The 26,480-nt window shown below is 43.4% G+C and overlaps 2 protein-coding genes across 2 annotated transcripts in view; one reads left to right on the top strand and one right to left on the bottom strand.

Moving 5' to 3' along the window:
• The first annotated feature begins 3,097 nt into the window (after positions 1-3,097).
• On the top strand, positions 3,098-5,046 carry LOC140000619 (uncharacterized). The gene has a single exon (XM_072030760.1). The coding sequence runs from the start codon at positions 3,381-3,383 to the stop codon at positions 4,629-4,631; it is 1,251 nt and encodes a 416-aa protein (XP_071886861.1). The 5' UTR covers positions 3,098-3,380; the 3' UTR covers positions 4,632-5,046.
• A 4,638-nt stretch (positions 5,047-9,684) lies between these two features.
• Positions 9,685-26,480, bottom strand: part of TMEM131 (transmembrane protein 131) — a 96,522-nt gene continuing 79,726 nt past the window's right edge. Inside the window, exons 31-41 of the mRNA XM_027446652.3 lie at positions 25,360-25,955; positions 21,303-21,478; positions 19,962-20,089; positions 18,332-18,456; positions 18,024-18,182; positions 17,101-17,281; positions 16,651-16,772; positions 16,451-16,547; positions 15,266-15,363; positions 13,806-13,969; positions 9,685-10,425 (exon numbers count right to left, since the gene is read on the bottom strand). Of these exons, the coding sequence (XP_027302453.1) occupies positions 10,132-10,425; positions 13,806-13,969; positions 15,266-15,363; positions 16,451-16,547; positions 16,651-16,772; positions 17,101-17,281; positions 18,024-18,182; positions 18,332-18,456; positions 19,962-20,089; positions 21,303-21,478; positions 25,360-25,955 (2,140 nt within the window). The 3' untranslated portion in view covers positions 9,685-10,131. The remainder of the gene's footprint in view (positions 10,426-13,805; positions 13,970-15,265; positions 15,364-16,450; positions 16,548-16,650; positions 16,773-17,100; positions 17,282-18,023; positions 18,183-18,331; positions 18,457-19,961; positions 20,090-21,302; positions 21,479-25,359; positions 25,956-26,480) is intronic.

The raw sequence follows: 26,480 nt of genomic DNA, 5'->3' as shown, positions 1-26,480 counted from the left end.
GGGTGGTGAGGCACTGGAAAAGGCTTCCCAGGGAACTGCTCACAGCACCAAATCTGCTGCAATTCAAGAGGCATTCGGGCAATGCTCTCAGACGTGGGGCTTGGTAGTTGGTCTGTCAGCCTGACCCTACCCGTAGGGAAGTCTGCTGCTTCCCTGGGGCCAGGGTCAGGGACGTCGCCAGGAAGCTTCCCAACCTGGTTCGCCCCTCTGACTATTATGCTCTTTTGATAGTCCAGGCTGGCAGTGATGACATTGAAGAGAGAAGCCTGAAGGCTATCAAACGGGACTTTAGGGGGCTGGGGCGATTAGTGGAGGGAGCGGGAGTACAGGTGATGTTTTTGTCTATCCCGACAGTGGCAGGGAGGGGCACTGACAGGACACGAAAAGCCCACCTGATAAACACATGGCTCAGAGGCTGGTGCCAGCACAGACATCTTGTCTTTTTTTGACCATGGGGCGCTTTACTCGGCACCCGGCCTGATGGCCGCAGACGGGTCCCTATCTCTTAGGGGAAAATGGATCCAGGGCCAGGAGCTGGCGGTGCTCTTTGGGAGGGCTTTAAACTAGGTAAGATGGGGGATGGGGCTGAAACAAGGCTTGTTGGAGCTGAGCCAGGGGGAACAATGGCAAGGCCAGGGGATAAGGCAATGGCCCAGCTGAAGTGCATCTACACCAATGCACGCAGCATGGGTAACAAACAGGAGGAGCTGGAAGCCATCGTGCGGCAGGCGGGCTACGACTTGGTTGCCATCACGGAAACGTGGTGGGACCACTTTCATGACCGGAGTGCTGCAATGCCTGGCTATAAGCTCTTCAGAAGGGACAGGCAGCACAGAAGGGGTGGTGGTGTGGCTCTCTGTATTAGAGAATCTTTCGATGTTGTGGAGCTCGAGGCTGGGAATGACAAGGTCGAGTCCCTTTGGGTTAGGATCGGCAGGGACAACAAGGCTAGCATCCTGGTCGGGGTCTGTTATAGAGCGCCAAACCAGGATGAGGAGACGGATGAGGAGTTGTACAGGCAGCTGACGGAAGTTGTGAAATCGTCGGCGCTTGTTCTCGTGTTGGACTTCAACTTCCCTGACATATCCTGGAAGCACAACACAGCCCAGAGAAGCAGTCTAGGAGGTTTCTGGAGAGCGTGGAAGACAGCTTCCTGACGCAGCTGGTTAGTGAGCCTACCAGGGGTGGCGCCCCGCTAGACCGTCTCTTCACAAACAGAGAAGGACTGGTGGAGGATGTGATTGTCGGGAGCTGTCTTGGGCAGAGTGACCCCGAAATGGTGGAGTTCTCTATTGTTGGCGAGGCCAGGAAGGGAACCAGTAAAACCACTGTATTGGACTTCCAGAGGGCTGACTTTGAGCTGCTGAGGACACTGGTTGGCAGAGTCCCTTGGGAGGCGGTTCTGAAGGGCAGAGGAGTCCAGGAAGGCTGGGTGCTCTTCAAGAGGGAAATCTTAATGGCGCAGGAGCGGTCTGTCCCCACGTGCCCAAAGACGAGCTGGCGGGGAAGAAGACCAGCCTGGCTGAACAGAGAATTGTGGCTTGAGCTTAGGAGAAAAAAGAGGGTTTATAATCTTTGGAAAAAAGGGCGGGCCACTGAGGAGGACTATAAGGAGGTAACGAGGCTGTGCAGGGACAAAATCAGAAAGGCCAAAGCTCATCTGGAGCTCAATCTGGCTACTGCCGTTAAAGACAACAAAAGATCTTTTTACAAACGCATCAACACAAAACGGAGGACTAAGGAGAATCTCCATCCTTTCCTGGATGCGGGGGGAAACCTAGTTAGAAGAGATGAGGAAAAGGCGGAGGTGCTTAATGCCGTCTTCGCCTCAGTCTTTAGCGGCAATACCGGTTGTTCTCTGGATACCCAGTACCCTGAGCTGGTGGAAGGGGATGGGGAGCAGGATGTGGCCCTCACTATCCACGAAGAACTGTTTGGTGACCTGGTACGGCACTGGGATGTGCACAAGTCGATGGGGCCGGATGGGATCCACCCAAGGGTACTGAGAGAACTGGCAGAGCAGCTGGCCAAGCCCCTATCCGTCATTTATCAACAGTCCTGGCTATCGGGGGAGGTCCCAGTTGACTGGCGGCTAGCAAACGTGACCCCCTTCTACAAGAAGGGCCGGAGGGCAGACCCGGGAAACTACAGGCCTGTCAGTTTGACCTCAGTGCCAGGGAAGCTCATGGAGCAGATTGTCTTGAGAGTCATCATGCGGCACTTGCAGGGCAAGCAGGCGATCAGGCCCAGTCAGCATGGGTTTATGAAAGGCAGGTCCTGCTTGACGAACCTGATCTCCTTCTACGACCAAGTGACGCGCTGAGTGGACGAGGGAAAGGCTGTGGATGTGGTCTACCTTGACTTCAGCAAGGCTTTTGACACCATTCCCCACAGCATTCTCCTCAAGAAACTGGCTGCTCTTGGCTTGGACTGGCGTATGCTTCGTTGGGTTAGAAACTGGCTGGATAGCCGGGCCCAAAGAGTCGTGGTGAATGGAGTCAACTCTAGCCTCCACACAGAAGCAGTGTGGCCAGCAGGGCAAGGGAAGCGGTTGTCCCCCTGTACTCGGATCTGGTGAGGCCGCACCTCGAGTACTGTGTTCAGTTTTGGGCCCCTCGCTACAAGAAGGACATGGAGGTGCTCAAGCGAGTCCAGAGAAGGGCAATGAAGGTGGTGAGGGGACTGGAGAACAAGTCCTACGAGGAGTGGCTGAGGGAGCTGGGCTTGTTCAGCCTGGGAAAGAGAAGGCTCAGGGACGACCTTATTGCTCTCGACAGGTACCTTGAAGGAGGCTGTAGCGAGGTGGGGGTTGGTCTGTTCTCCCACGTGCCTGGTGACAGGACAAGGGGAAATGGGCTAAAGTTGCGCCAGGGGAGTTTTAGGCTGGGTATTAGGAAGAACTTCTTTACCGAAAGGGTTGTGAGGCATTGGAACGGGCTGCCCAGGGAAGTGGTGGAGTCTCCATCCCTGGAGGCCTTTAAAAGATGTTTAGGTGTAGAGCTTAGGGATATAGTTTAGTGGAGGACTGTTAGCGTTAGGTCAGAGGTTGGACTCGATGATCTTGAGGTCTCTTCCAACCTAGAAATTCTGTGGTTCTGTGATTGGACGGTCCTGTGTGGACCTAGGAGTTGCACTCAATGATCCTCATGGGTCCTTTCCAACTCGGGAGAGCCTAGTATTCTATGTGCAGACGGCTTTTCACTCTCCCTCTATGTAGTTCTGCAGCGTTCACCAGGAGATGTTCTTTTCAGCTTGATCATTTCCCCCAAAGCAATTCAAGAAATAGCCTTTCTATCTGAAGGAGTAAGAGCAGGTATATTTTGCGTCACATCTGAAGAGAAGATGCAATTTGTCCCTGGTTTAGGGAGCTTGTGTGTGACATGCTAAGCCTTCTCCTGTCCAAGAGCTGCAAGGACCTTCACCCAAACCTAGAGATGCGAGGCCAGGGGGATTGCTGTGATGCGGCTGTGACGCCGGTGACAGCACAAAGGACGGGTCACAGTGCGGGAGCTGTCATCAGGGCCAGCAGCAGGCAGCGCCACCCCACTGTGGCCTGGGCCGTTGGTGAGTGCAGCTCGCACCTCCTGCTGGCTATGGCTCGCCTGATCTTCCTCGCCCTGGCTGTGCTGGGCATTGCCCAGAAGCCGTGGTTGCTGGATGATCCCATGGATGCGGATACACAGAAGAGAATGCGAGAGCATGAAGAGCAGCTGCGTCAGGGCATGGCTCGGCTGCTGCAAGAGATGGAGCAGAGGAGACTGGAGCAGAGCCGGGGCGTCCTGGGAGCTCTGCTCTTCAGTGCCTTGCAGCAGTGGCACCTCTGGGCCTTGCCTGACCTCCTTGTGCTGCTCTTTGGGCTCTGCCGCTGGCTCAAGAAAAGGAGCCGTGAGCCGGGCAGCCGCAGCAAGCAGGGCGGCTCTACAAGCAAGAAGGAGGACAACGGTGATGCGGACCAAGACGGTGACTCGCACAGCACCTGGCATCTGGGCAGGGTTTGGGCTGATTGCAGCCAGTGGCCGGCGCCGTCCATGGCTGACAAGTGCAAGGTGGTGGAGGAGCTGGTGGACGAACTGCTTGGGGCCTGCCGAGGACTCTGCAGCAAGTGTCCCTTCAAGCCACAGCTGCAGCCGGCCATCGGCCTGGGCTGCCTCTCCGAAGGCTGCAGTGCCCGCCAAGACGACGTCGTCTACCGCCTGCTCGTGCCCCTGAGGCCTCCCCCTGGACACGCCTTCCACCCAGAACTCGGCGCCATGGGGAAGAGAGCAACGAGGAAGCCCGGGCTGCGCGTGGACCTGCAGTGCACCTGCGCCAGGGAGCGGCTGCTGGGGGACATGCTGTGCTTCCTCCACCACTCCGAGGACGAGCTGAGCAGAAGGCAGGAACCCAGCCTCCTACGCAGCCTCTGCACGGGCTCCTACCTCAATGTGGAGGAAACCACACGCTGGTTCCAGGCCTTGGTGCAAGCAGCCTGGCAGCTTCTGCCGCGCTCGCGCCACTGCCACCTGACGCTGCTGCCCTCCCGCCGCTCCTGCAAGATCAAGCTGGCCAACGCCTCCAAGAGCACCGTCTCCATCGAGATCACGCTTGGGGTGCAGATAGATGGCTCGGGCAGCTTCCTGAGTCTGCAGTAGGCCGCGCACAGCTTCGGCTGCAGCCCGGCGCAGCCGCACAACACCACTTTCTCCAGCAGCGCAACACAGACACCTGTGCGCAGCCGGGCACTGACCAGCCAGACCCTTGGGCAGGCTCCATTCCATCCAGGAGCTTCAGCCCATGCAGATGCCAATAAACTGCTTGTGTTAACATCCACTCTGTGCGCGACTGTCTGTGCAGCACTGTGGGGGGAGGAATGCAGGCATTGCCCTGCTCCAGCAAGGCCACCTTGAGCAGGCTGCCCAAGGCTGAGCCCAAGATGTGCTAATTCCAGGCCTGTCAGGCTCGCCTCAGGGCCAGCTTAACCTGTGCAGGAAGTTCTAGGAGTCACTGAGAAACACCTGAAAGACACTGTAGTCCTCAGTCCTAGACAGCACAAGTTCCTGAGGGGGAAGTCCTGCTTAACAAACTTCTTTGCCTTTCACAACGAGCTTTCCCATCTAGTTGACCTAGGGAAGCCAGCTGAGGTCATCTTTTGGGATTTCAGCCAAGCTTTGGATACTGCTTCACGCAGTATCTATCCTGCTGGGCAAAACGTTGCGCCCACAGCTAGATCAACGCATAGGATGATGGGTGAACAATTGGCTGAAGGCTCAGGCTCAAAGGGTTATGGCAAATGGGGTTCCATCAGGCTGCTGGCCAGCCACTAGTGGGGTTGCCCAGGGCTCCATTTTCGGTTCTCTTCTAACCTCCTCACCCTAGCCATCCTCTTGGGAACACTTGCTACCGGTTCCTCATCCACCGGTCTCTTGAGCTCTAGGGCCTCAAACCTGTTGCGTAAGAATCTGTGATTCTTGCCTAGAGGCAGCTAGGCAGCCCCACCCCCAGGCAATGTCCTTGGGCTCTTTGAGGGATGGCAGACTTCAGATCCCCTGTTTGGTTTAGGCCAAGTAATTCAGCTGTGATTTTGCACAGCTTGCAAGGGAGTCCGGCGCAGATTCCAGGATAGTCTGCCCGCTTCACCTCTACAAATGCTCCCCAGCACGTACACCCCATAGGCTCCTTCTGTCACAGTACTAGGAAGCCCCACTCTAGTCTAAAACTTCAGGAGGGCCTGGGTGTACCCACTGAAGATACCATGTTGTCTAGTGTTAATGGCACTAACGCACACTTTTGCTTCACGGTAGGCAATGAGAGTGAAGTCAGGTCCCAGATACACCATCCTTCTTGAAGGACCACCAGCTGTTCCTTGCTTGAAGAAAGCCCTAAAAAGTATTTCCTTAGATAGTTTCCATAAAATCCTTCTTGACACTTCCACTTTGTGCATTGCTCTTCGTGCAGTGCGATTTGCTGCTTCCATCCAACTGATCCAACCGATGCTTTCAGACCTGAGCATTTTGAGCAGACCTGATACTTTTACATAGTTCTGTTAATAAAATAAAATAAAATAAAATAAAATAAAATAAAATAAAATAAAATAAAATAAAATAAAATCTTTAATAAGTAAATATGATAATATGGAAATTAATAAGTAAATATGACAATGTTTTTTGCTCCTTAATACTCTTGATTTTTATTAGTCCCCCTGAGTTTAGGCTAGCATTTTATTGTATTTTCTATGTCTCTTGCGGATGTTTGAGTTCTCTACTACATAGGGGGAAAAAAAGAAAAAAAGCATGCTCTACTCACTGTTGGATCACAGAACAGCTAAATAACTAACTCCGGGTAGTGAGTATGGTTAGCACTTGCATTCGGTGTGCCAATCCAGACATCCTGGATACTGCTTCACTACCGATGCAACTAAAGCAGCATTTGGATGTGACGTCCACCCTTGACTGGTTTTAGACGAACCCGGGCACTGGGCAAAAGGCAGTTTTGAAGCAGGACCTGTTTGAAGTGAGGTGACCGAACCTCAGCGCTCCCAGTAGCTGCAGGCACACGCTGGAGGCTGGGCTGTTTCCAACCTCAGCACGGCTTTGTTCATGCGGTGACTCACCGGGAGCTGAGGCCACTGTCCTTTCATGAGGCCAAAACGCCGAAGCTCAGAAAACTTGCTCATAATTACAGGCTGGCAAAGCAGGCAGCGCCAAGTCAGAGCTACGCTTGGCAAAAACATCCCTCCGAGTGGGATAGCTGCAGCGAAAGGTGGCTCCTCACCCCGTGGAGGTCCCTGGCTACTCCCAGTTTCTCTTTTCAATGGGTCTCTAGGACCTCTCGTGCCTTCCGAGTGCTTTTTGAAACAGAGCTAGCGCTAACGAAAGTGATTGCACGTCAGGGATGCACTTAGCCAGGTCAGGCTCCCAGATTTCAACAGAGCAGGGACTTTGTAGGCTTTTAAAGTTTATTTCTTAAAGTTGGCAGAATAGAAATGCCATTTGGAGCACCAAAATAATTAAGTAGAATTAACAGTAATTATTTCCCCTCATTGCTGGGAACGCTGTATTCCCAGTAGCTTCCAGGTCTGGAAGAGGAGAGCTGACTCATGGTAGCCTGGCCCTGATGCTATTTTGGGACAGAAAAAAAAAAAAAAAGCTTTGAATTATCAGCAGGGCTGTGAGCTCCAGCCCATCTTCAAGGAACCCTACGTTAATTTTTCTTTTCTTTTCTTTTTTTTCCCTCTGGTCTTTTTGAGATGGGACCTCCCTTGGGGGCTGAGCTTCAACCTTGGTTATTCCACTTCTGAAAGCATGGCCTGCTCTCATTTCAGGGCTTATGACCTTACTCTGCTCCCTGGCTTTGCTGCCTTTCCAGCAGGCTGCAACATTTTAAGCCCTATCTGGATTTTTTTTTATGTAGGACATCACTTGTGTCATCACATCTTCTTTTATTTTTACATCATCATCAGAGGTCTGCCACCATCCACTATTTCCACTGTGCTGGGATTCTGGCTTATCACACCCCCCTCCCTGCTTCTCCCGTCTCAAAAGCTTTGGATATTGCTTGCTCTTGAATGATTTTAGTCACAGCAAAACTAGAAATAATACTTAGGACCTAAAGGTAACCACATCAGAGCCATCATCCAGCATTTTCAGTGCCTATGAGGAATGACTGCACCATAAAGCTGGAAAGGAGGTTTGCTGTTTCCTTCCTGAGCTGTGTTGTATGAACACAAACCATACAGAGTTGATTTAGAAATACCTGAGTTTTGTCCAATTTCATTTGACCAAAGGTCTGTGAATTAGTTAGGACTCATTTTTTCAGAAGGTAGCTCTTTTGATTACTGTACCTGGGCAGAACAGAGTGAAGGCACCCTCCAAAACAAATTTTGAATAGAGAAAAGACTCAGAAAGAAGCTTTTGGCCCAGGACTTTTTCCATATATTTCAGCGGAGAACGGCCTGAAGGACTTGCTGCTGCTTCTCTTGTGAAACTGAAAAGCACCTGTCGAAGATCTTGAACTTTTGGGTTGTGAAATTTAATAATATTTAATTGGTGTTTGCAAAGAGACTCTTCAAAAGCAAGAAATTAAAATATTCTAAAGGCAGCAGAGGTCATTTGCATTAACACAACAGCTCACATTTTGGGGGGAGAAGTCTAAATTACTTGTCTTGCCTTGTCCTGTTCAAAGGGAAATTTTCAAAGCAGATTTTTTTTTCCTGTCCCCACAACTGCTTAAGCCACTGGGACTATCAGTGCATCCAGAACTAATTCCTGCTGATAGCCTCCATGGAACAACTCTAATATAAAGAGCTGCCAGGGAAAGGAGGTGGTCCATTATTAAGTTCAGCAGCTTCCTTCACCCTGAGGTTACCGCTGGGTTACCTTCCCAAGCTCCATCTTACAGAGAAGCAGGCCCCGGCTTGCCAGTAGCTGAACTACTTACTCTTTATTTTGCATGCAGTAAGAGACTTGTTTGCCCAGTTGCTCAAAAGGAAATTACACATAAACCCAAGCTGAACGTTTCATTAGCTTGCATGGCCCTAGAAACGCTCAGATTTTAAGAACAAAGGAGTTCCAGCAAGTTTGCATTTCAGAGCCCTCTCTCTGCAGCTGCTGCTGGTGGCAGCAAGACAACAGCAACCTGACTTATGCGGAGATTTTGTTTGCATAACGCTAGCTGGAAAAGTAGTCAGTTCAACCCTTGTATTTATTTTATTTTTGCATATAATATTCTTCGTAGCATAAGGTTTTAACTAAAATATCCAAAAGGATGCTGATAAAAATCTGCTGTAAATGTTGAGCAGTGCCACTGAGCTGTAAGTGATTTTGTGGTGCTAGTGTCTATTGATGCTTTCTTGTAACAGAAGGTTCCTTTTTTTTTTTTTTTTTTTACCTGGCATTAGCACAAACGAATGTATTTAGTCACTTAGACTTGCCTTACAGTTAGTGGAGAAAATGACACATTAAAAGGGAGAGAGAAATTGTGTCTACTAATAGTGAAGTTCTTTAGATCTGTCGGAAAAGTGTTACAAAGGTATGGGTGCAGCATGAAGAACAGCAGCTGCTCCTATGCCCGATACTCACAAACTTTAATAGTCTTGGTGTTTTTTCAGCATTTTGTTATCCAGCAAATCTTCATGTGGGTGGCATCTCAAAGCGCTGTGTAGCCCTGAACACAATTTATAGTTCTTACACGCTATACAAACCCATGCTGCTGAGAAACCGGGTTTCAGTTGCAGTGAAGCTTCTGTTAATATAGGCACTGTGCACAGGAGATTTTGGCCTCAAGGCTACCACCGTCAAGTGGATTCATGCAGGCACAAGCTTAGAAAATAGCTGGAGAACAGAACTACAGTAGACAGATCTTGAAAAAAGCATTATTTATTTTAAAGTACAACCCAAAGTTGTATCCCTAAGAAATGCACAAGGTATCTTGTTTCTTCCACAAGTCTTGGCTGTGTGCATTTCAGTTCAACTTAAAAATGCATTCAGGTTTACAAATGTACAAACAGCACAGAAAGTGTATTACAGTCTTAACAGAATGCTCTTACATTCAGCCATTTTACTCTTAAGGTTTTGTGTTGTATTTTTTTTTTTATTTTTTTATTATTTTTTCCTTTTTTATTTTTTATTTTTTTTTTACATTCTTAGAACCTGTGTTAACAAAGACAGCCTTATTTTAAAAAAATACTCTGCATTTTAGCACAAAGTGCCTTTTTTTCTTTAAATTAGAACTTGGAGGGTAATACTGGAAAAAATTTAAAAACCAAAACCGGTACTTTCATAAAAGTATTGCATGCCAGGACCGTTTTATAGTTCAAATTGTTTCCTAAATGGAAGTGGCAGATGGTAAAATATGAAACCAGTGAAATTGTTCAGATTTACAGGCTTCAGCTGCAGTTTGGATTTGTGACCACACCCAGACTTTTTCAAGCTTATCTGCAATCTCACACTACCATATCGCAGGACAGACTTTAAAAACGAGCAAGTGGTGAAAGCGTGACTGGCGGGATGAAGGGGAAGGGAAGGAAAGGGGCGGGAGAGAAAAAAAAGAAAAGCAATGACCAGCAACAGCCTGAAAACCATGTTTCAAAAATCCGCATTCAGAATTGTTTCATGACCTGGATGAGAGTCCTTTCCTTTTGCTTGACTTCAGATTTCAGTTTTCGTGAGGATAGTGTGAATTAGACCAAGGATCTGAACTTCTTCTTCCAATTGTTGGGCTCCAAATTCTCCAAGGATTGTAGGTCTGTCCCATGTCTTCAGCAGGATTGGCAACGGCGGCAGCAGTGGGTGGAGGAGGAGGAGAGGAGTTTTCACTACCCATGAGATCAATACCTGACAAGGCATTTGTTGGAGTGGTGAAGGGAAGGCCACTGTTGAGATTACTTGACCAAATGGAACTGCTGAATGGAGTGGTGGACCACAGGCCGCTTGGGTTGCCAAGGATCGACTGCAGTAAAGACAAGAGCCCAGTGAGTAGCTGTCAGGTAACCTCTGTTGTCACCACTTTTTATTTATTTTTACAGCCCCCCTCCAAAACAAAAGTATCTAAGAAAAAGCAAGCCCGCTGTAGAAGCCCTTCCACCTTCACTGCAACGTGCTGTTTTGAGATTGCTCTGGGCAAACAAAAAAGGAATCACACTACTAACGTGTGTCCAGTAACTGATGGGCCAAAGAGTGCAACTACATCACAGGTTTTACGCTGTTTTCATTTGAGCTTATACGTCCCCATACCATACTAGTTTAAGCACTACAGGTATTCAAGCTTAAAGAGACAAAGGCCAAAAAGCTTAAGCTTAATTAAACTAGTTAAAACAAGGTAGATAAACATGGTTCAAGTCTGGGAAAAAAAATAAGAAAAATCAATTGGAGGTAGCAGTGAAGTTTATTCCTGGATCCTTTTTTGGCAGTTTGCAAAGCTGTCTCCTTGTAATTCTTTCTAATGATTATTTATGAATACAGAGTTTGGATGACCCTACCTGTGTTCAGCCCCACCATATCTCCCCATATTCCCAGTATTTGCTCTTTTCTCCTATCCAGATGGAGATGAGATGGAATAACTGGCTCTCAAGACAGGTCTCTCTGACAAGTGGCCATGGTGCAGACACAGCTGTGCTGCAACATGCCACAAATGCACTTGGGAGGCATGGGAGAGGTAACAGCAAGCCTAGAGAACGCACGCAGAAATGAACAAGGCCCAGTTTCTCTGAACTGTTTCATGACAGCCCAAACAGCGGCCAGCAACAAGCAGAGGAATCTAACCAACTCTGTTGTGGAAAGTGATACTCAGAGGCAGCCAGAGATGGCAGTGAGAAAGGTTAGCCTAACTTTCATGCTAATATTAGCACAGAACCTGCTCCGTGTAGGCTTAACGCACTACACACCTCAGTGCCAACAGACTTAGTGCACATATGCTGTAAATTCAATTTGCAAATATACAGTAAACTTGATACAGCCAAAAGGCAGCGGACTTGCTGAGTACGTGCTGTAAGGTACCAACACCCTGATGTTTGGATTTACTGGGTGGAGAGATGGCATCCCTTCCCAAGATCTCAGCCCTCAGATAATGCACACTGAAGGTTAACCAGTGGCAGTGTACTCTGCATCTGAAGACTAAAATCAGAATACTTTTAGAAAAGCAAACAAGGTAAACTCTGAAATATTTTATTATTTTTTTGATCTCCCCTGGAATGAAGATAAATTCAACTAACCGTATCCAAAACTGGTTGGACACTAACACATTAGCAAAAGGCCCTCATACAATTTGATACACAGAGGTGGACAGGAATTTTGAGCATCTGAAAGGGTTAAACCAGGCCAGCATCATTAGGACCCTCCACTGTCACTGAGATGTTGAGTTAAACTGGGGTCAGAGTTTGTAATCATTACATAACTAAATGGTTATATTTAAGCTATGCAAGCATTAGACTACTAAGCCTGCAGCAAGAAACACTCATTCTGCTGCTCAGACAGCATCCCTGACACACTAAATCCACTCTATTTCTTGCTATGGGCAAAAGAGCCAGGAACTATTCCTGTGTGTCCCAAAAGCACTTGGGAGAGTCTGGTAGAAAGGCAGAGAAGAACACCTTTGATTAGACAGCTACTCCTTTTCAAGGCTTGTGGAGGGAGATGCAAAGCAGCCCACACACAGAAGTACAAGTAGGAAAATGGAGGGAAGATGAATAAGGGGCTGCCATTAGAAAGAAACTTGGGGAGAAGTAGCACTAATGCAGCAAGGCTTGAGGGGGGAAGAGATGCAGAAGTCAAATGCTGTTTAGTACAAAAGCAAAGAGTTATGCATAAAATGGGAGAGCAAAAGGAGTAAGGAAGGATAAAGTCAACTCCCCAGAACCCTTCTTAGAAAAGAGGATAATACAGAAGCCACTATATAGCTGCTGTTTGCAAGAAGAGATCTGTCTCGTGCCAGAAAGAAGAAAAGCACAGGCCCTGGTCTGATACCTGCTCCCTTATCTAGAATTTAGCTTCAGTGGCAGGAGTAGCAAAGTCTGCCTGTTCTGGCTCACCAAAAACACTTGAAAAATGACTAAAAATTATCATCATTAAAAAGGCTCTGAACATTTCAGTCTATTTCCTGCTTTCTTGTTTATTAAGTGATCTTCTTGAATAAAAATGCACTAAAACTATCTAAAATGCTATTATTATTTTTTTTCCTCAAAGTAGAGACTAACAATTCCTCTACACCATTTGTCTGGCTTCTGTCTCAATGCTTCCTGCAGCACACTTCCAGGTATTTGTCAGAAGTGGCCAGGAAACAGGTGGAGAGCTAGAGTGTTGTAGTTATCCTTAATCCCTCCTTCCATCACTTGATGAGAAATCTGCCCTCCATGTACCCAAAAAGCAAAGATTTCCGTTTTTGTATATTGCTATGTACAATATACATAGTTTTACACAGCAATGTTATAGCTACAGTTTTAACCACATGACAAACAAGGGATCAGTAAGCACGCGTCTTTAAGAAGCCGTGAGATGCTCTCTGGATTCCCCTGCCTGCCGCCTGCCCCCACTCCATCTGAACTGCTTGCTACCAGGTGAAGTAAAAACTGCATCTTATTCACTGCAGAAACATTTTCAGAGGACAAAATGAAGAACAGTTTCACCTGGCACTGAAGACAACTATTGTGGTATAAATTTTATTCTGATGTAAAGGCAGAAGGATGAGAGCGCAATGCTACAGTCTGTGTAAAAGCCTTTTTTTCATTTTTGTCTATACAGCTCTTTTGTTGAGACCTCCATCAAACTTAGTCAATTTAAAGACTTATGCTCAAGTCCACTAGCATTTTCCTGATGCTGAAAAACACACTTGAGTTTTTTGGTTTTGTTTTTTACTATTTAGATTATTATTATTAAGACTTCTGTTAATTTACAAGGTGTCACACTGGATTCAGCAAGCAGAATCAAAACCTGAAAGTTATCATACAGCTGTTTTGCAGCTGTCCATCAAATTGGAAGTGACAGCAGTGGCGTTCAGCCACAGCGCATGCACAGTGTCTCCTCACAATCCTCAAGTATGTGGAAACAGAACACATTTTTGCTAAGAGCTGTATGACACTATCATGATAAGTTTTATACGAACCAATTGACATGGTTTCGTTATCTGCATGTGAGGAGACTAATCACTCTTTGTCTGACAGCCATTTCAACTTAAATACATAGAACAATGAATTTTCATTTTCCTTTAAAATTCATCTGTTTTTGTTTTTGTTTTTTTTTTCATCTATTTTAAAAATCCCCTAACTGAAATTACATGGCAGGTACAGAACAGGTCAGTAACGGTAACAAAGCGCTGTATTTGCACTGAATACTTACTGCAGTTGTATGAGTTGGAGAGCTTGAGCTTGTTGGCCAGGAGGGTACAGAATCTGTAGCTGAAGGATCCCAGATGGATGACGGAACATTATTGAATTCACTCCAGTTTCTTTGAACATCCTGCCCATAAGCAGATCGAGCCGAACCAAGTTTGCTAAAGACCTCTAAAAATAAAATGAAATAAAAACTGAGTACATGGCTGTTCCTCCTTTTTCAAGAACAACTGCAGACTAATATAGTTCACTGTTACTTCCCACATTTTTCTAGTAGGTCCTGGTGCAGTACAAGAACTGAGATTAGAAAAGGCCACACACTAACACAGATCTCATCTCACTTGACCTGTATCAGACACTGGCTACAAAGTTGAATCAAGATTGTGGTGGGAAAAAACGAAGTTCTACACTTACTGTGCACATTGCAGTATCGAGCTGTGGAACTGATTTTATTCCAGATACTGATTGCACAAAGCCAAATAGTCAGAGAATCTGGCACAAGCACAGCGATACTGAAAATCCTGCTGGTTCATCATAACAAGTGAACTGCAGTTGGAGTAAGTGACGGTGCTGGAGCAGCCTCTTGCAAGCACAGTGCTCCCTTCCCAGGTAACTCCTGGTAGGGGACACGGCACTGGCTGTGCCCCAGCCCACCCAGACCCCAGCTCTGCTAAGGGAAGGAAAGGGCAGCACCAGCACTCGTGGTTTGCACAGTCCCTGCACACAGAATTAATCCCAGGAATCTTACTGCAGTCCCTCAAGTCACTGGTGCCTGGTGTTTTGGGATGAAGGTGAAAGCAGACCCCCAGCATTTTTCAGCAAACATACAATCAAACAGCATGCAGACACCTTAAAAAAATACCATGCACTCCCAAACATCATATGCAAATCTACGTTAAATATGCAGAACATTTGTCCCCTACAATATAGCCTGCCTGCATTAAGGTCTCATCTTATTAGCCACTTATGGAAAGTTTACCTAAATATTTATATATTTAAATGCAGGAATTAATTGCTGGTTTTAATGTGCATCAGTTCATTATGCAGCCATATGAATGCTAGAGGAATACACAAGAGGAAAGCAACGTGAAGGATGGACCATTACCTCATGTATATAGCAATGGTTTTATGCAAGCGTGAACTGTTCAGGAAACCACAGGCTTAGTGGCACACTTCTGAGACTTACTGTAAAGCTTTGGGGGAGGGATGGAGGGGAGGAAGACCAACAAAGAAATGTTTCTGAAACTGAGAAACTTCAAAGCAACTATTTTCAGTGCAACAAAATCTGAAAGTTTCCACTAACACTCTCTGGGCTGAAACACGGAACGTGGCACCAAGTTATAATGCATTTTCCTATGCAGTCATCCTTTTTGGGGGTAGGCATGGAAGCATGGGCCCATACTTAGAATGGTGTCACGGAAACATTTCTTTACCTGTATTTGGAAATACTTGAAAAGAAAACCTCACCTCCAGTTAAATTAAAAGAATGTCCAAACGCAGAGAACGAATTGAGAGGCGTGAAGTCAGGACTGCTGGGATTGCTGATAGGACTCCACAAACCCGAACTAAATATTAAGGAGTAACAGGAAAGAAATACACAACTTGTTAAAAAAAAAAAAAAGCATTACCAACAATCAACAATTGCAAATACATATATATACACAAATGTGTGCATACACATACTCATAAACACTTATAAAAACTAAAATGGTGATAAAGAGTTGGAAAATTAGCTTATTTTCATTTTAAAAAATGATTACAGTAAAACATATTATCTGGTGTATACATCCACTTTGGAGCAGCACACTCCTCTAGATATAATGCTCTTTAATCTGTATACTGAGCTCCAACACAAATCTGAGGACAGCTCTTTTGCTCTGTTTTTCAGAACACTTGCAGACATAGTGTAGTTTTTTGAGAAGCAGATAAAATTTAGAACTGCTCAGGAGCTGTAAAAAATGCTCACACTCTAGCTTGTGGGCAAGTTTATCGAAAATACAGATGGGCTAACTGGAATCAGTGATAAACATTTACAAAAACAAACCAGAAACCCACCCACAAACCTTGCTCAGAAAAGCAACTCCGTTGTGTATTAGAACTTGATTTCCAGTCTCATTCCTATTCCAGAAAGGCTAACAGACACACGCTGCTCTTTACAGACATGCACAGCCAAAATATATCAAAAAAGGCACTGTGCACTGGGGAATATGACTGAGCGCAGCTATATTCTGTTTCTACATGTGACAAAAAGGACAGTTACTGTTCTGGTCTTAGTGTTAAAATTGGGAGTGACAGACATTGCTGTACAGCAGTGTGAAAATCTGTCTATGAATTATTTTGAGTCACCCTGGTACATACTCCTCAATACTGAAACAGCCAAGCTGATTTCTCATTGTTTGGATGTTCAGAGAACACAAAATTAGGAATGAGGGGGGAAGTTCCTATCATATCCAGAATATTATTTTCTCTACTTTTGAGTCTAAGTTTATTTTTATTTTGTAAATGAGAGATGCTGTGCCTGAACTTTATATATTAAAAAAAAAACAAAAAAAAACACCACCACAGAACCAGAATAAACTCTGCTCACTACCTTCAAAATGCTATTAACTGCTTTCTAGGAGCCTAGATATTTTCAAGGGGTATAAAAGTTACCTGTCAGATCCATCACTGTCAACAACTGCGTGGGAAATGCTGATATTGCTGGAAACATCTGTCTTACTTGGTGAAACCTTTGGTAAACCACTGCCACCTGCAACAATATATCTAAACTGAGCAAAAAGTAAACCAGCCAACTAAATAGAATATTCAGGAAATATTCATAGGTATTTAGTATGCCAAGCTGGTTCTAGTACCTGGGCTCTTGTCATAACCAGCAGCTACAGCAGCAAAAGTGGGGTTACCATTCCTGCCTGGAAGAGAAGCTGCCTTTGCCAGCTTGTGCTTGGTACCACTAGGCTGCTTGCTTTTCATTTCACTGAAAGGTAAAAGAAAGAAAAAAAGGTTTAAGGTTTTGGACTTCAGCACTTTGATGAACAACCAACAATCTAATCTGGTAGTCGTGAAAGTGTTAACAACAGTTCAACAGTTTGTCTAAGCGCACTTTTCTCTAATCTACCAAGTTGTAACAAACCCCAGGAAAAAAAATAAATAGCATGGTAAGATATGCACAGTAATATCTGCAAAAAGTTTCCATGGGAAGAGGAAATGGGTATGAGAAAAGGGAGATGAACCATATCGAGCACATTGGTTCCTCAAGTATTCTGTGCTTGTGACATCAGGAGGAAGTACAGATTTGAACTCACTTGCTGCAGCTGCTGTTCACAATGCTGCTGTAAGTGCCTCCGCGTAGCCCATAAGCTAAGGATGCAGGAGGAGGAGGAGGAGGAGGAGATGGAGAGGCAGGGGTAGGTGAGGGCTGTCGTTGTTTCAGGAAAGCATCTGCATTCATGGTTTGTAGAGAGAGTTTATAAAGGTTGTCCGTAGCTATAAAAAGAAGCATAAAATACCTTCCTGTAGTATTTACTTTAAAATGATGGCTACTCATACTCTGCTATTATTCTGTTCAAATTGAAGAATTATTTCAAAGGCTGTTCCCGGTTACTGAGGAGCTGGCTCCTTCCCTGTATTCACGAACTACTGATCAGGTCTACTAATACTGTGAGACTGTACATCAGTGAAAGCACCAACACAAACAGATTTGTACAGAAGAAAAAGAATGAAACTTTTAACTTTTCTAAGTGAGCACTGTGGAGAGAGATGATTTTATGATCACATGCAACCAAGAGGAAGGTGACTTGGTTCCCACAAGGGGACTTACCATGCAACCAAAACTTATAATAGTGCCCCATGCTAACCACTGCAATAAGGTGTTTTCAACGTTTCCTCCCAAGGAGGGATCACTTAATTAGTTTAAACTTTGGCTGCAGCAGACTCTAGCAAACAAAACTCCATCTGCTGCAGAAAATACATTTTGTTTTCAAGCGGTAGTTCTCATTTCCTCAGCAGCTTCTGAAGAATTATTCATCACTGAAGAACTATGGAATGACCCATATGGTTTTCAAATCTCCCAAATTGTACAGGTTGCTATTAGTATTAGGCCTACAGCAGAAAATGGGAGCACAGCTATGCAGTGAAAAAAGGCTAGGAGGATCTATAAACAGATCAAGCCTGCCTACAGATATTCATTGCAGAAGACTAATTCTGTCATCCTCTACTGACTACTTACAGTTGCCAGCTTTGTGAAGTGGCACAGAGTCCCACTCTGGTGGTGGAGAATCCTTTTCGCCTTCTGAGCTGCTGGTGTTTCCTAGTTCATGTCCAGAACCACTGGGGAGAAGTTTTGCTAATACTGATGGCCTGCTCTCCATTAACTTACTGTTTGGACCTATTAAAACAAAAACAAAACAAAAGCAAGTCCGTGGATAATAAAGCGAGCAGCCTTATAACACCAAACTGAGAATTACACATTTAGAAGGGGTTACAAACAAACAGGATGAAAGTTGCAAGATATTTCTGAAAACAGCCTCATACTACCTCTTGTTTTCGGGAGGTTTCTTGATTTGGACCCATTCGTCAAGAGGTGCTGTGTAGATATCTTGGATGGAAAGGTCTTGCGCTGCTTGTTTTCCAGTGGGGGAGTATAAGATAATTCCAAGGAACTAAACAGAAATAAAGATCCATTTATTTTTTTGCTCTCTGAAGTGCTGAAGGATTTTTTATTTTTATATACATAAGGTACAATTTATACTTTTTTAAAAAAACTATATATATATATATATATATATATATATACACACGTGTGCTATACAATCAGTTTTACGGAAGACTCGACTCCTGTGGCTTTCTTACGTCAAACTTATGCTCACTTCAAAGCTATTCATGAACACAGTTTTGCTGTCATCTCTTGTATTTCTCCTATACACAGCTCCACCCTTTCATCCTTCCTAACCCCAGCTCATTTCCTTCCCACACTACTGCGCATATGTACTATGGCTCACTCATCTTGCAGGAGCAGCCTTCATCCTGGAGCTCTACAATTACAAAACCTGCTTGATCATGCAGGGGCAACCACGAGATGGCAATTGCTGTTTTACTACTCTCATCCCACTTGCATGCTCCTCATAAACTACTGCCATGAATGCGCAGGATGATCTATTTATCAATGACAAAACTATTCCACCTCACCAGCAAATTTATTTGGCTCTATTTTTTTTTTTTTATTATTTTTATTTTTTATTTCTCCAGCTATGTATGTCTCACTGTAAATTTTCCAGGGATAAACTTTATCCATTTCTTGCAGAAGAATTCCAACTCAGCTCTTACTTGAGCCTTTGAATACTGTCACATGTAATAAACTTGTGATGTAGATGATAGAGGAAAGTAGCTAACAGTAAGAAGAAAAAAATTCAAAGGGACTTCGCCTGGCAATGTTCTCAGAAATGTTTTGAAGAAAATGATTGTATACTAACTACTCAACTAAATCTCAGTCTAGTATTAACTACAGCAACAGGGAAAACAACGCAATATACCACACCTCAGTATGTGGCAAAACTTACTCTTGTGGCACTCTAGTACTGGTCTGACTTTAGAATTTCAGAATGAGATTTCAGTATGAACGGGATACAGCAAGACTGAGGTTCTTTGTTTTCTCTACTCTAAAAGCTGCAATCAGTTATCTGTCAGTGCGGGAAAGTGATTGACAGCAGCAGCATCTTTTAACAACAGATCCAAGACACTGATTTATTCTGATAAAAATGAAGGGAATTGCATGGCTGTAACTCCACCAAGAGCAACTAAAGGTACTCATGCTAACACTGGCTTACAGTGTTGCCACTAGAAGCTCCTGTAGAAATGTTTACCTTGTTTTGTGTCTGTGATACTTTTTTTTTTTTTCCAAAAAAATTTATCATTGCTTAACCTGATTTTCTTCTCTGGATTTAGTTCTCATATTATTAACGCACCATACTCCCACCAAATAATTCATTATTTACAAGCTTCAGATATTCCCTGATACCAGGAATGAAGACGAAGCTGCCTGAAGCTATCTGCTGCTGGCATTAGCCAGACTGGCAGCCACAACAGTTGAATACAGATTATTTTTTTAAATCAATCCATCTTCCCTCCAAGCATGATGTCTTTTTAGTAACAAACCCGTTACTCTTACCTGGTTTTCACATCTACAGGGATTTCTTTCTTGATACTTGTTAGCAGTTTTTTACTTTTCTGTTTCACTTGCACTGTTTCATTTTCATTTTTTTCTGGTGTAACTTTTCCCTTTTGTTTTTCAGGTTCCTATAAAAGACATTATAATAGCATATCAACAATGATGAGAAATAAACGAGAAGTCCCTCTTGCATTGCAACATACACAGTGCAAGTAGGACCGAGGAAAGAATGCTTGTTGGAAATAAGAGCAATTTTGAAGCACAGAAGTTATCTTTTTACTTCTTAGTAAGTATACTTATAAAGCACACTATCCAATTTTTCCTAGACGTTTTAAATTCCTGATTCTCCAAACAGCAAATTAACACACGCTGAGCAGATCAAAGCCATGGCCTCAAAAAGATTAGCTCTGCACTGAGACCTACACGGCATCCATTGTATGCAGTCCAGGCCATTTATAACAAACTGCTTGATTTAATCAACGAAGCAATGAATAAGTGCACCTTCCCCATACAATTACTGATTTCTAACTGCATTTCTAAAACTTTCCAAATGCGTGTATACAGTCAAATAGCCATCCTGAAAATCAGAAGTAATTAAATTAAACTGTAACTTTTAAAATGAAGTAGATGCACTATTTTTTCCCCTCCAGCTAGAAATGTCCATCTTTTCTAAAGTTCAAATTTAAGACATGCCAGAACTTAGGCTTTGTTTTCTTCTCTCACCAACCACCTTTGCTTTGTTTGGTTCCATAGTACATGCTTTAGAAGAAAACATTCATGACAAACTGACCACTACACAAGTGGTTAAAGAGCTTTTGTTTTATTACCTAGAAGCATGTAAGCTCAATGAATAAACTAATAGTAGAGGTCTGGTTGCACTCGCAGAGGTAATTAATACCTGTTGACAAGTTACCACCAGCAAACTGACCCTTTGTAACCGATTAAACGCATTGTTTTAGTGTACACTAACTATTGAGTGAAGTTAGCGTCCATACCTCGTGTTTTATTCTGCACACAGAATAGGCTAGGAGCATGCACAGAGATGATTACCACAATTCTGCTGACAACTGGTAGCTTGTTCAAACCGTAGTCACTCAGGCACTTTGTCCTGAGACTACATGATTCAAGCTTGTTCACTCTCCTCTTTTGTAAAGAGAAAGACTGAGAAGTGAAAGCAAGGATTGTGAAAGAGGGTTTTTAACATTCTTTCTTTGCTAGGTATTATAGTATATGAAGGCAGGCTGGGGGAAAAAAAGACCCTATTCCCAAGCGCCATGCTGCTCTCTAACAGGTGATGGATCCACCTGCTACACAGGAGTCTCTTTTCAAGCACTGCTGTACCTCTTTGAGAAGTGGTTCTGTATCTGGGTTGGAGGTTTCGGTTGTGGTTGAAGAACTGTCATCATCTGCCAAGGAATCCTTCAGTTCATCTTCCTGTTGCTTTCCTTTCCCTCTTCTGTCCTTTTCTTCCCGTTTCTTCTGTGGCTTAGTCTTCCGCTGAAGTGTTTTCCCTTTCCCTGGGGAGATAAGGACACTTTAGATTTTCAGCAGCAGTACTCTACGATGGACTAGTTCATTTCATTTTGGAGGCTAATACATTAAAAATTTGAAGTTAATCTTCTGTTATGATACAGAAACATTTACAACCACTTCACACCAAATGCAAGCAATACCAAACCTGAAGAACTCTTATCACCACTGTTACATTTATGTTCCTGAGCCCTACCTCCATTGCCTCTCTGTAGACATGGGGCACCTGGCTACATGCAGCGCTCCTCTGCTATGTTTCTGGGACTCAGTTTGACCATTTCACCATGTAAGACTATATTTAAACAAGAACTTCAGAACTTGGTACAAGCTTTATCATCCCAACAAATGAAGAACAGAAACACTGAGCATGCTTGTCAGTTAAAACAAAACAAAACCTTACAGTAAGACTAGAGTGGAAGAGAAAGATCACTAGCAGTGTTTGCTTGGCAAAGATGCCAAAAAAAAAAAAAAAAAAAAAAGAAAATTGAAAATCTCACACCCAAGTGAACTTTCTCTCCTTGACATGTTTTATTCTTCAGGGTGTACTGTTTTAAGAGCTATAGCTAAGCTGACTGTAAAACAGATTGGCCTTGACACATTTAAGTGTTACTGCATCTCAAGGTAGGGAAAATAATGCATTAAGTGTTCTTGAAGCAATCCACATATAAATAAATAGTGCTACATGAACAATCAATTATGTTTTTCCTGCATTTTCTGCAGGCTAACTGAAATGTAGCCCAGCATAAGTTCAAAATGTGGAGGTTTAAGAACCTTCAAAATCAAGCCGGAGGTCCTGGCTTGCAAAATAGAAGGGTATAAAGCAAGTTCCTGGGGAGAAAAGAAAGTTATCGAGAAAAACATCAGTACAGAGAAACTGTGTGTGCCTGTAGAGTCATCATCATCTTACCATCGCCTCTCGTTATTCTCACACAGGATGAGAGCATTCACAGTACTCTTATCATATCTTTCATTAGACATAATATATGCCCTTACCAATAAGATCTTTTAGATATTAAACTTCAGACTAAGCGTTTTCATTTATAAGCCACGCGGTGCTTGCAGGACAGACTTAATAGTTCGCTCCAAGATTCACTTAACCTGTGCTGAATAACTGGGTTTGACCCCTACTGGGATTTGTACCAGCTCACATCCAAATTCAGTTTAGCAGAAGAACAACGGTAGCTGTCATATTTAACTTGACAATGTGTCTCTCAGGGACAGTTTGTACCAAAACAAATTTCCCTTCAGTATTTTAGTAAATACCAAGTACATATCAAAGGGCAGTGTCTTCATATTTTCTTTTTCAGACTTAGTGTTTTCAGTATCAGTAACAATAAAAACATTGTTGATATATATATATATATATATATATCATTTTATTTTTTTTTTAACGTGAATGCAAATAGAAGTGTAAATACAAATAGGTCTGTACATAAATTTTATGGAGGTCAACTTCAAACTTGTTAACTTGTTGGGGGTATTCTACTTTTGCGTCAAAAGGCCTCATTATAAGATTTGCATCAACTTTAGTCTACATTCAGGATTGCTGAGCAGTTTAATGCTCATCATTAGCAAAAACGAATCTGAAGTGCAGTCATAAAACAAAAATGCAGCACAAAGTAGCTGTTTAACAAAAAATCTAGTGTAGCCTTCGCAGCAGTCTACTAGGACCCATGTATTAGGAACGTGAAACAACACTGAAATCCTGCATAAGATATTCTGACATAGAATTTTAGTTCAAAAGCTGCTGTTTCTGCAAATGTCTGCAACTGGCTCTAGCTATTTATCTAAAGAAAACGATCGGTATGTGTATGTAGATTCAGACAGATACGGGACTTCCCCTACAGTTTATATTTTTGAAGAGGGCCAATGGAAACAGGCAAATTTTATTTCATGTGTTGAGCTTCTCAAAGTCTAGTTATGGTTTATAGATAATGCCGGGGTTTCATATAAAGCTTACCCAAAAAGAAGTCCACATGAACTAATCTTATTTATTGATCTGAGGTGGTAAAGAAGTCAAAAAAAAACCTACCTGAATTGCAAAAAAAACCCTCATTATATATTTTGCAATACATAACATGTTTAAATATTCACCATACCACCATGCTAAAACACAAATGATGAAAAGGCTCCGTAATAGGAAGAAAGAATTGAATTTACCTGAATGCATTTGTAATCAGGAGAAAGTTGGAAAAAACATAAAAATCAAAGTTGTGCCAGAAAGTGATTCCCATATAGATTGATAAAGAAAGAAGTATTTCATCATTTTTTAGAAAGCTTTCCAAACTGATAGACAGGTCAATAGAAGCATCTATCTCAAGAAAACGTACTTAAATATGGTTGAAAAATGTAATCAAAGGTCCATCAAACACTTACGAGCAACTACTTGCTAAGACAAGTTTCCAATACATAGACTGCTAGAAACTGCTGTAGGTGCAAAAATGTTAATGTAGATATATAACCCATGTTACTTGGTCAGGAATGTTTCTGAAATGAAACTCAGGTGTCCCCACATACTGTGTAGCAGCTCCACTGTACAGCAGTTTTGGAGTGCAAGAATCAGTTTTTTTGGACTGAACTACAAATGGAAGATGCACTCCTCAAACACTCCCAACCCTCTCTGGCATTCGAGTAAATGGACTCGACCAGTCCACTGTAAATCCCCTCAGACATGCGCTCCATAAAGATGTTGCACCCTCTCTACCAGCCGTTTTGCTCTGTGGAGCCCCAGTACTGCACTATTTGCTAACATAGACGCTACCTATGAAACCTACCTATAGTCATGTAATTAGTTGGAGTACCATTTAGCCTTTATGAAGGCAAGCTGGTTTTATCTCTTGAGAGCACTTTTATTTAATTCCTCCTACCACATCCCTCAGCTAAATTAAAAAACAAAACACAAAGTAGCAGCATGCTTCAGTAGGACCCCAAAACCTCGCATCACTTCAGTGTCCCATTTGAAAGTCCAAATGCAACATCACATCCTGCTCATTACTAAAAACAGTGAAACTTTCTTCTGTTGTTGTGCATGACCATACTTCAGGATGTACCTTCCCCACCTTTCTTTTCTTAATCTCTAATAAATTAAATAGTACCAGTACCGTTTCTGCACAACATTGCTAGGATCAAGTGAAAAATTATTTAGAAAGAAACACATTAGGATTAAATTTCTAACAACATAACTCTGGGTCAACTAAAATGGCTAATTCAAAAAAGCAGAGTAAGAAGTTATACTCTAACAAAGTGATTATAGTAACATGTATGTTTAAGATACGAAAATATCTGATGTATGAAATCCAATAAATTATTTAAAGCATTAGACAACTGAAAAGATCCATAAAGAATTAAAACTCAACTCCAACCTCATACAGAGATAACGGTAACATATTAATCTGCTGACCACCTGACATCAAGGATTTTCTAAAAACAACTGCAAGCCTGAGCATGAAGAATTCCATTCCTGAACAATACCACAAAGGTTTATAGATCTCTCCTCCTCTTTCTGTCCTTTCCTGAACCCCCAGCTCCAAGTACAAAAGTTGGAGGTGGGAGGGATTGATGCTAATCCCACAGAGGAAGGGGCTGCAACCAAAATCATTTTCTTCTTTAGAGGGTCAGATGTCTAAATATTCACATTTGCTTTCACCAAAACGTTCCAAAAAATGTGCAGGAAAATCTAGCACTACATGGAGAACTTCACTGCTGTAAAATAGAAAGAGGAAGTGTTTCAAGACACAGATGCATACAGAAGAGTAGGGAAGAGCTATTACCTTCCACACTATGAAAACATGACCTTTACAGTTGATTAAATCTTGTTCTGTGGCTTACATAATGAATCATCCTGTTAAAAAATACAGAATTGTATTACCTTTGTTTTTTGCTAGCGGAGATGGGGGCTGCTCTGTAAACACATCTGGGGACGGGGTTTCTGGGTGGTCAAAGTCTTTTTCCATAGTTTCTATGAGCCCAGTGAGATCTGAGTCCTCTGAGCTGTGCCTTCTGTTGCTGGCACATTCGACATGAGGTGTGTTGAGAAGTGGTAGCTGTGGCAAAGCACTTTCAGTCTGTTGCTCTTGCTGCTGGGGCCCGGATGCTGGGGCTTGCTGGAGGGGCTGCTCTGCCAAAGCTGGTGCCTGCTGCTGCGTTGGCTGCTGGTTCTGCCTCGTGCCCTTGGCTCTTTTGCCTGCAGCATGAGTCTGAGATGTGGCACCTGAATCCAAGGTAAAGGGGCCCGTTCTGTTCACTGTTTGCACGGAAGCTGCTTGTGCTGAAGTCCTATTAGGTATGCTTGAACTGTTTTTGGATTTGATGTTTTCAACATCAGGTGCACTTCTATTGCTGTGAAGGTGTGCTGTTGCATTGCATTGTTTATGATTTCCTGCACTGGATCGTGAAGATGAACTGCCTGCTCCATAGATCCCTCTGGACGAGCCGTGATTGGAATCCGATCCAGGTGCATTCAAGCTGAAAGAACAGCAAATGTTTAAATGTACTCCACAATGTTTCCATTCTTCCACATGAAAAAAAGAATCATTATGTCCAAAAGAAACCTTTAACTACACTGTTCTTGGCAAATAATCAATAAAAAGGTTGAGAACTTGTTTGACAAGTCAGTAGTTTTTACCATTTCCTGTTCACTTGCTCACTGTACATATGAACAAAAAAAGTAAGATGGTATTCAAGATTAATGGAAGAAAAGAAGCCTGCCTTTAAAAAAATTAGACCCCAAAGGTAGGAAATTCTGGCCTGCTTTTTTTCTGCAGTTTATACCTCCCATTTTTCTAGAGCATAACGAGAAAATTTTATAGAGTTTGTTTTCAGAAAGAGATGAATAATCCTCTCAACCACAAAGTCCATTTTAGAACTCATCTTCCACCCATGGGAGACTAATAATTCATTCATCTGTTCAAAAGAACGTATTACTTTTTAACTGGCCTTATAACTGAAGAGGAAAAAATAAAAAGGCAAAAAGAAAAAGAAAAAAAGAAA

This window comes from Anas platyrhynchos, chromosome 1 (genome assembly GCF_047663525.1).
Source record: "Anas platyrhynchos isolate ZD024472 breed Pekin duck chromosome 1, IASCAAS_PekinDuck_T2T, whole genome shotgun sequence".
NCBI classification, from domain to species: domain Eukaryota; kingdom Metazoa; phylum Chordata; class Aves; order Anseriformes; family Anatidae; genus Anas; species Anas platyrhynchos.
The sequence above is the reverse complement of the archived record's forward strand: the minus strand, read 5'-3'. Positions and strand labels throughout refer to the sequence as shown.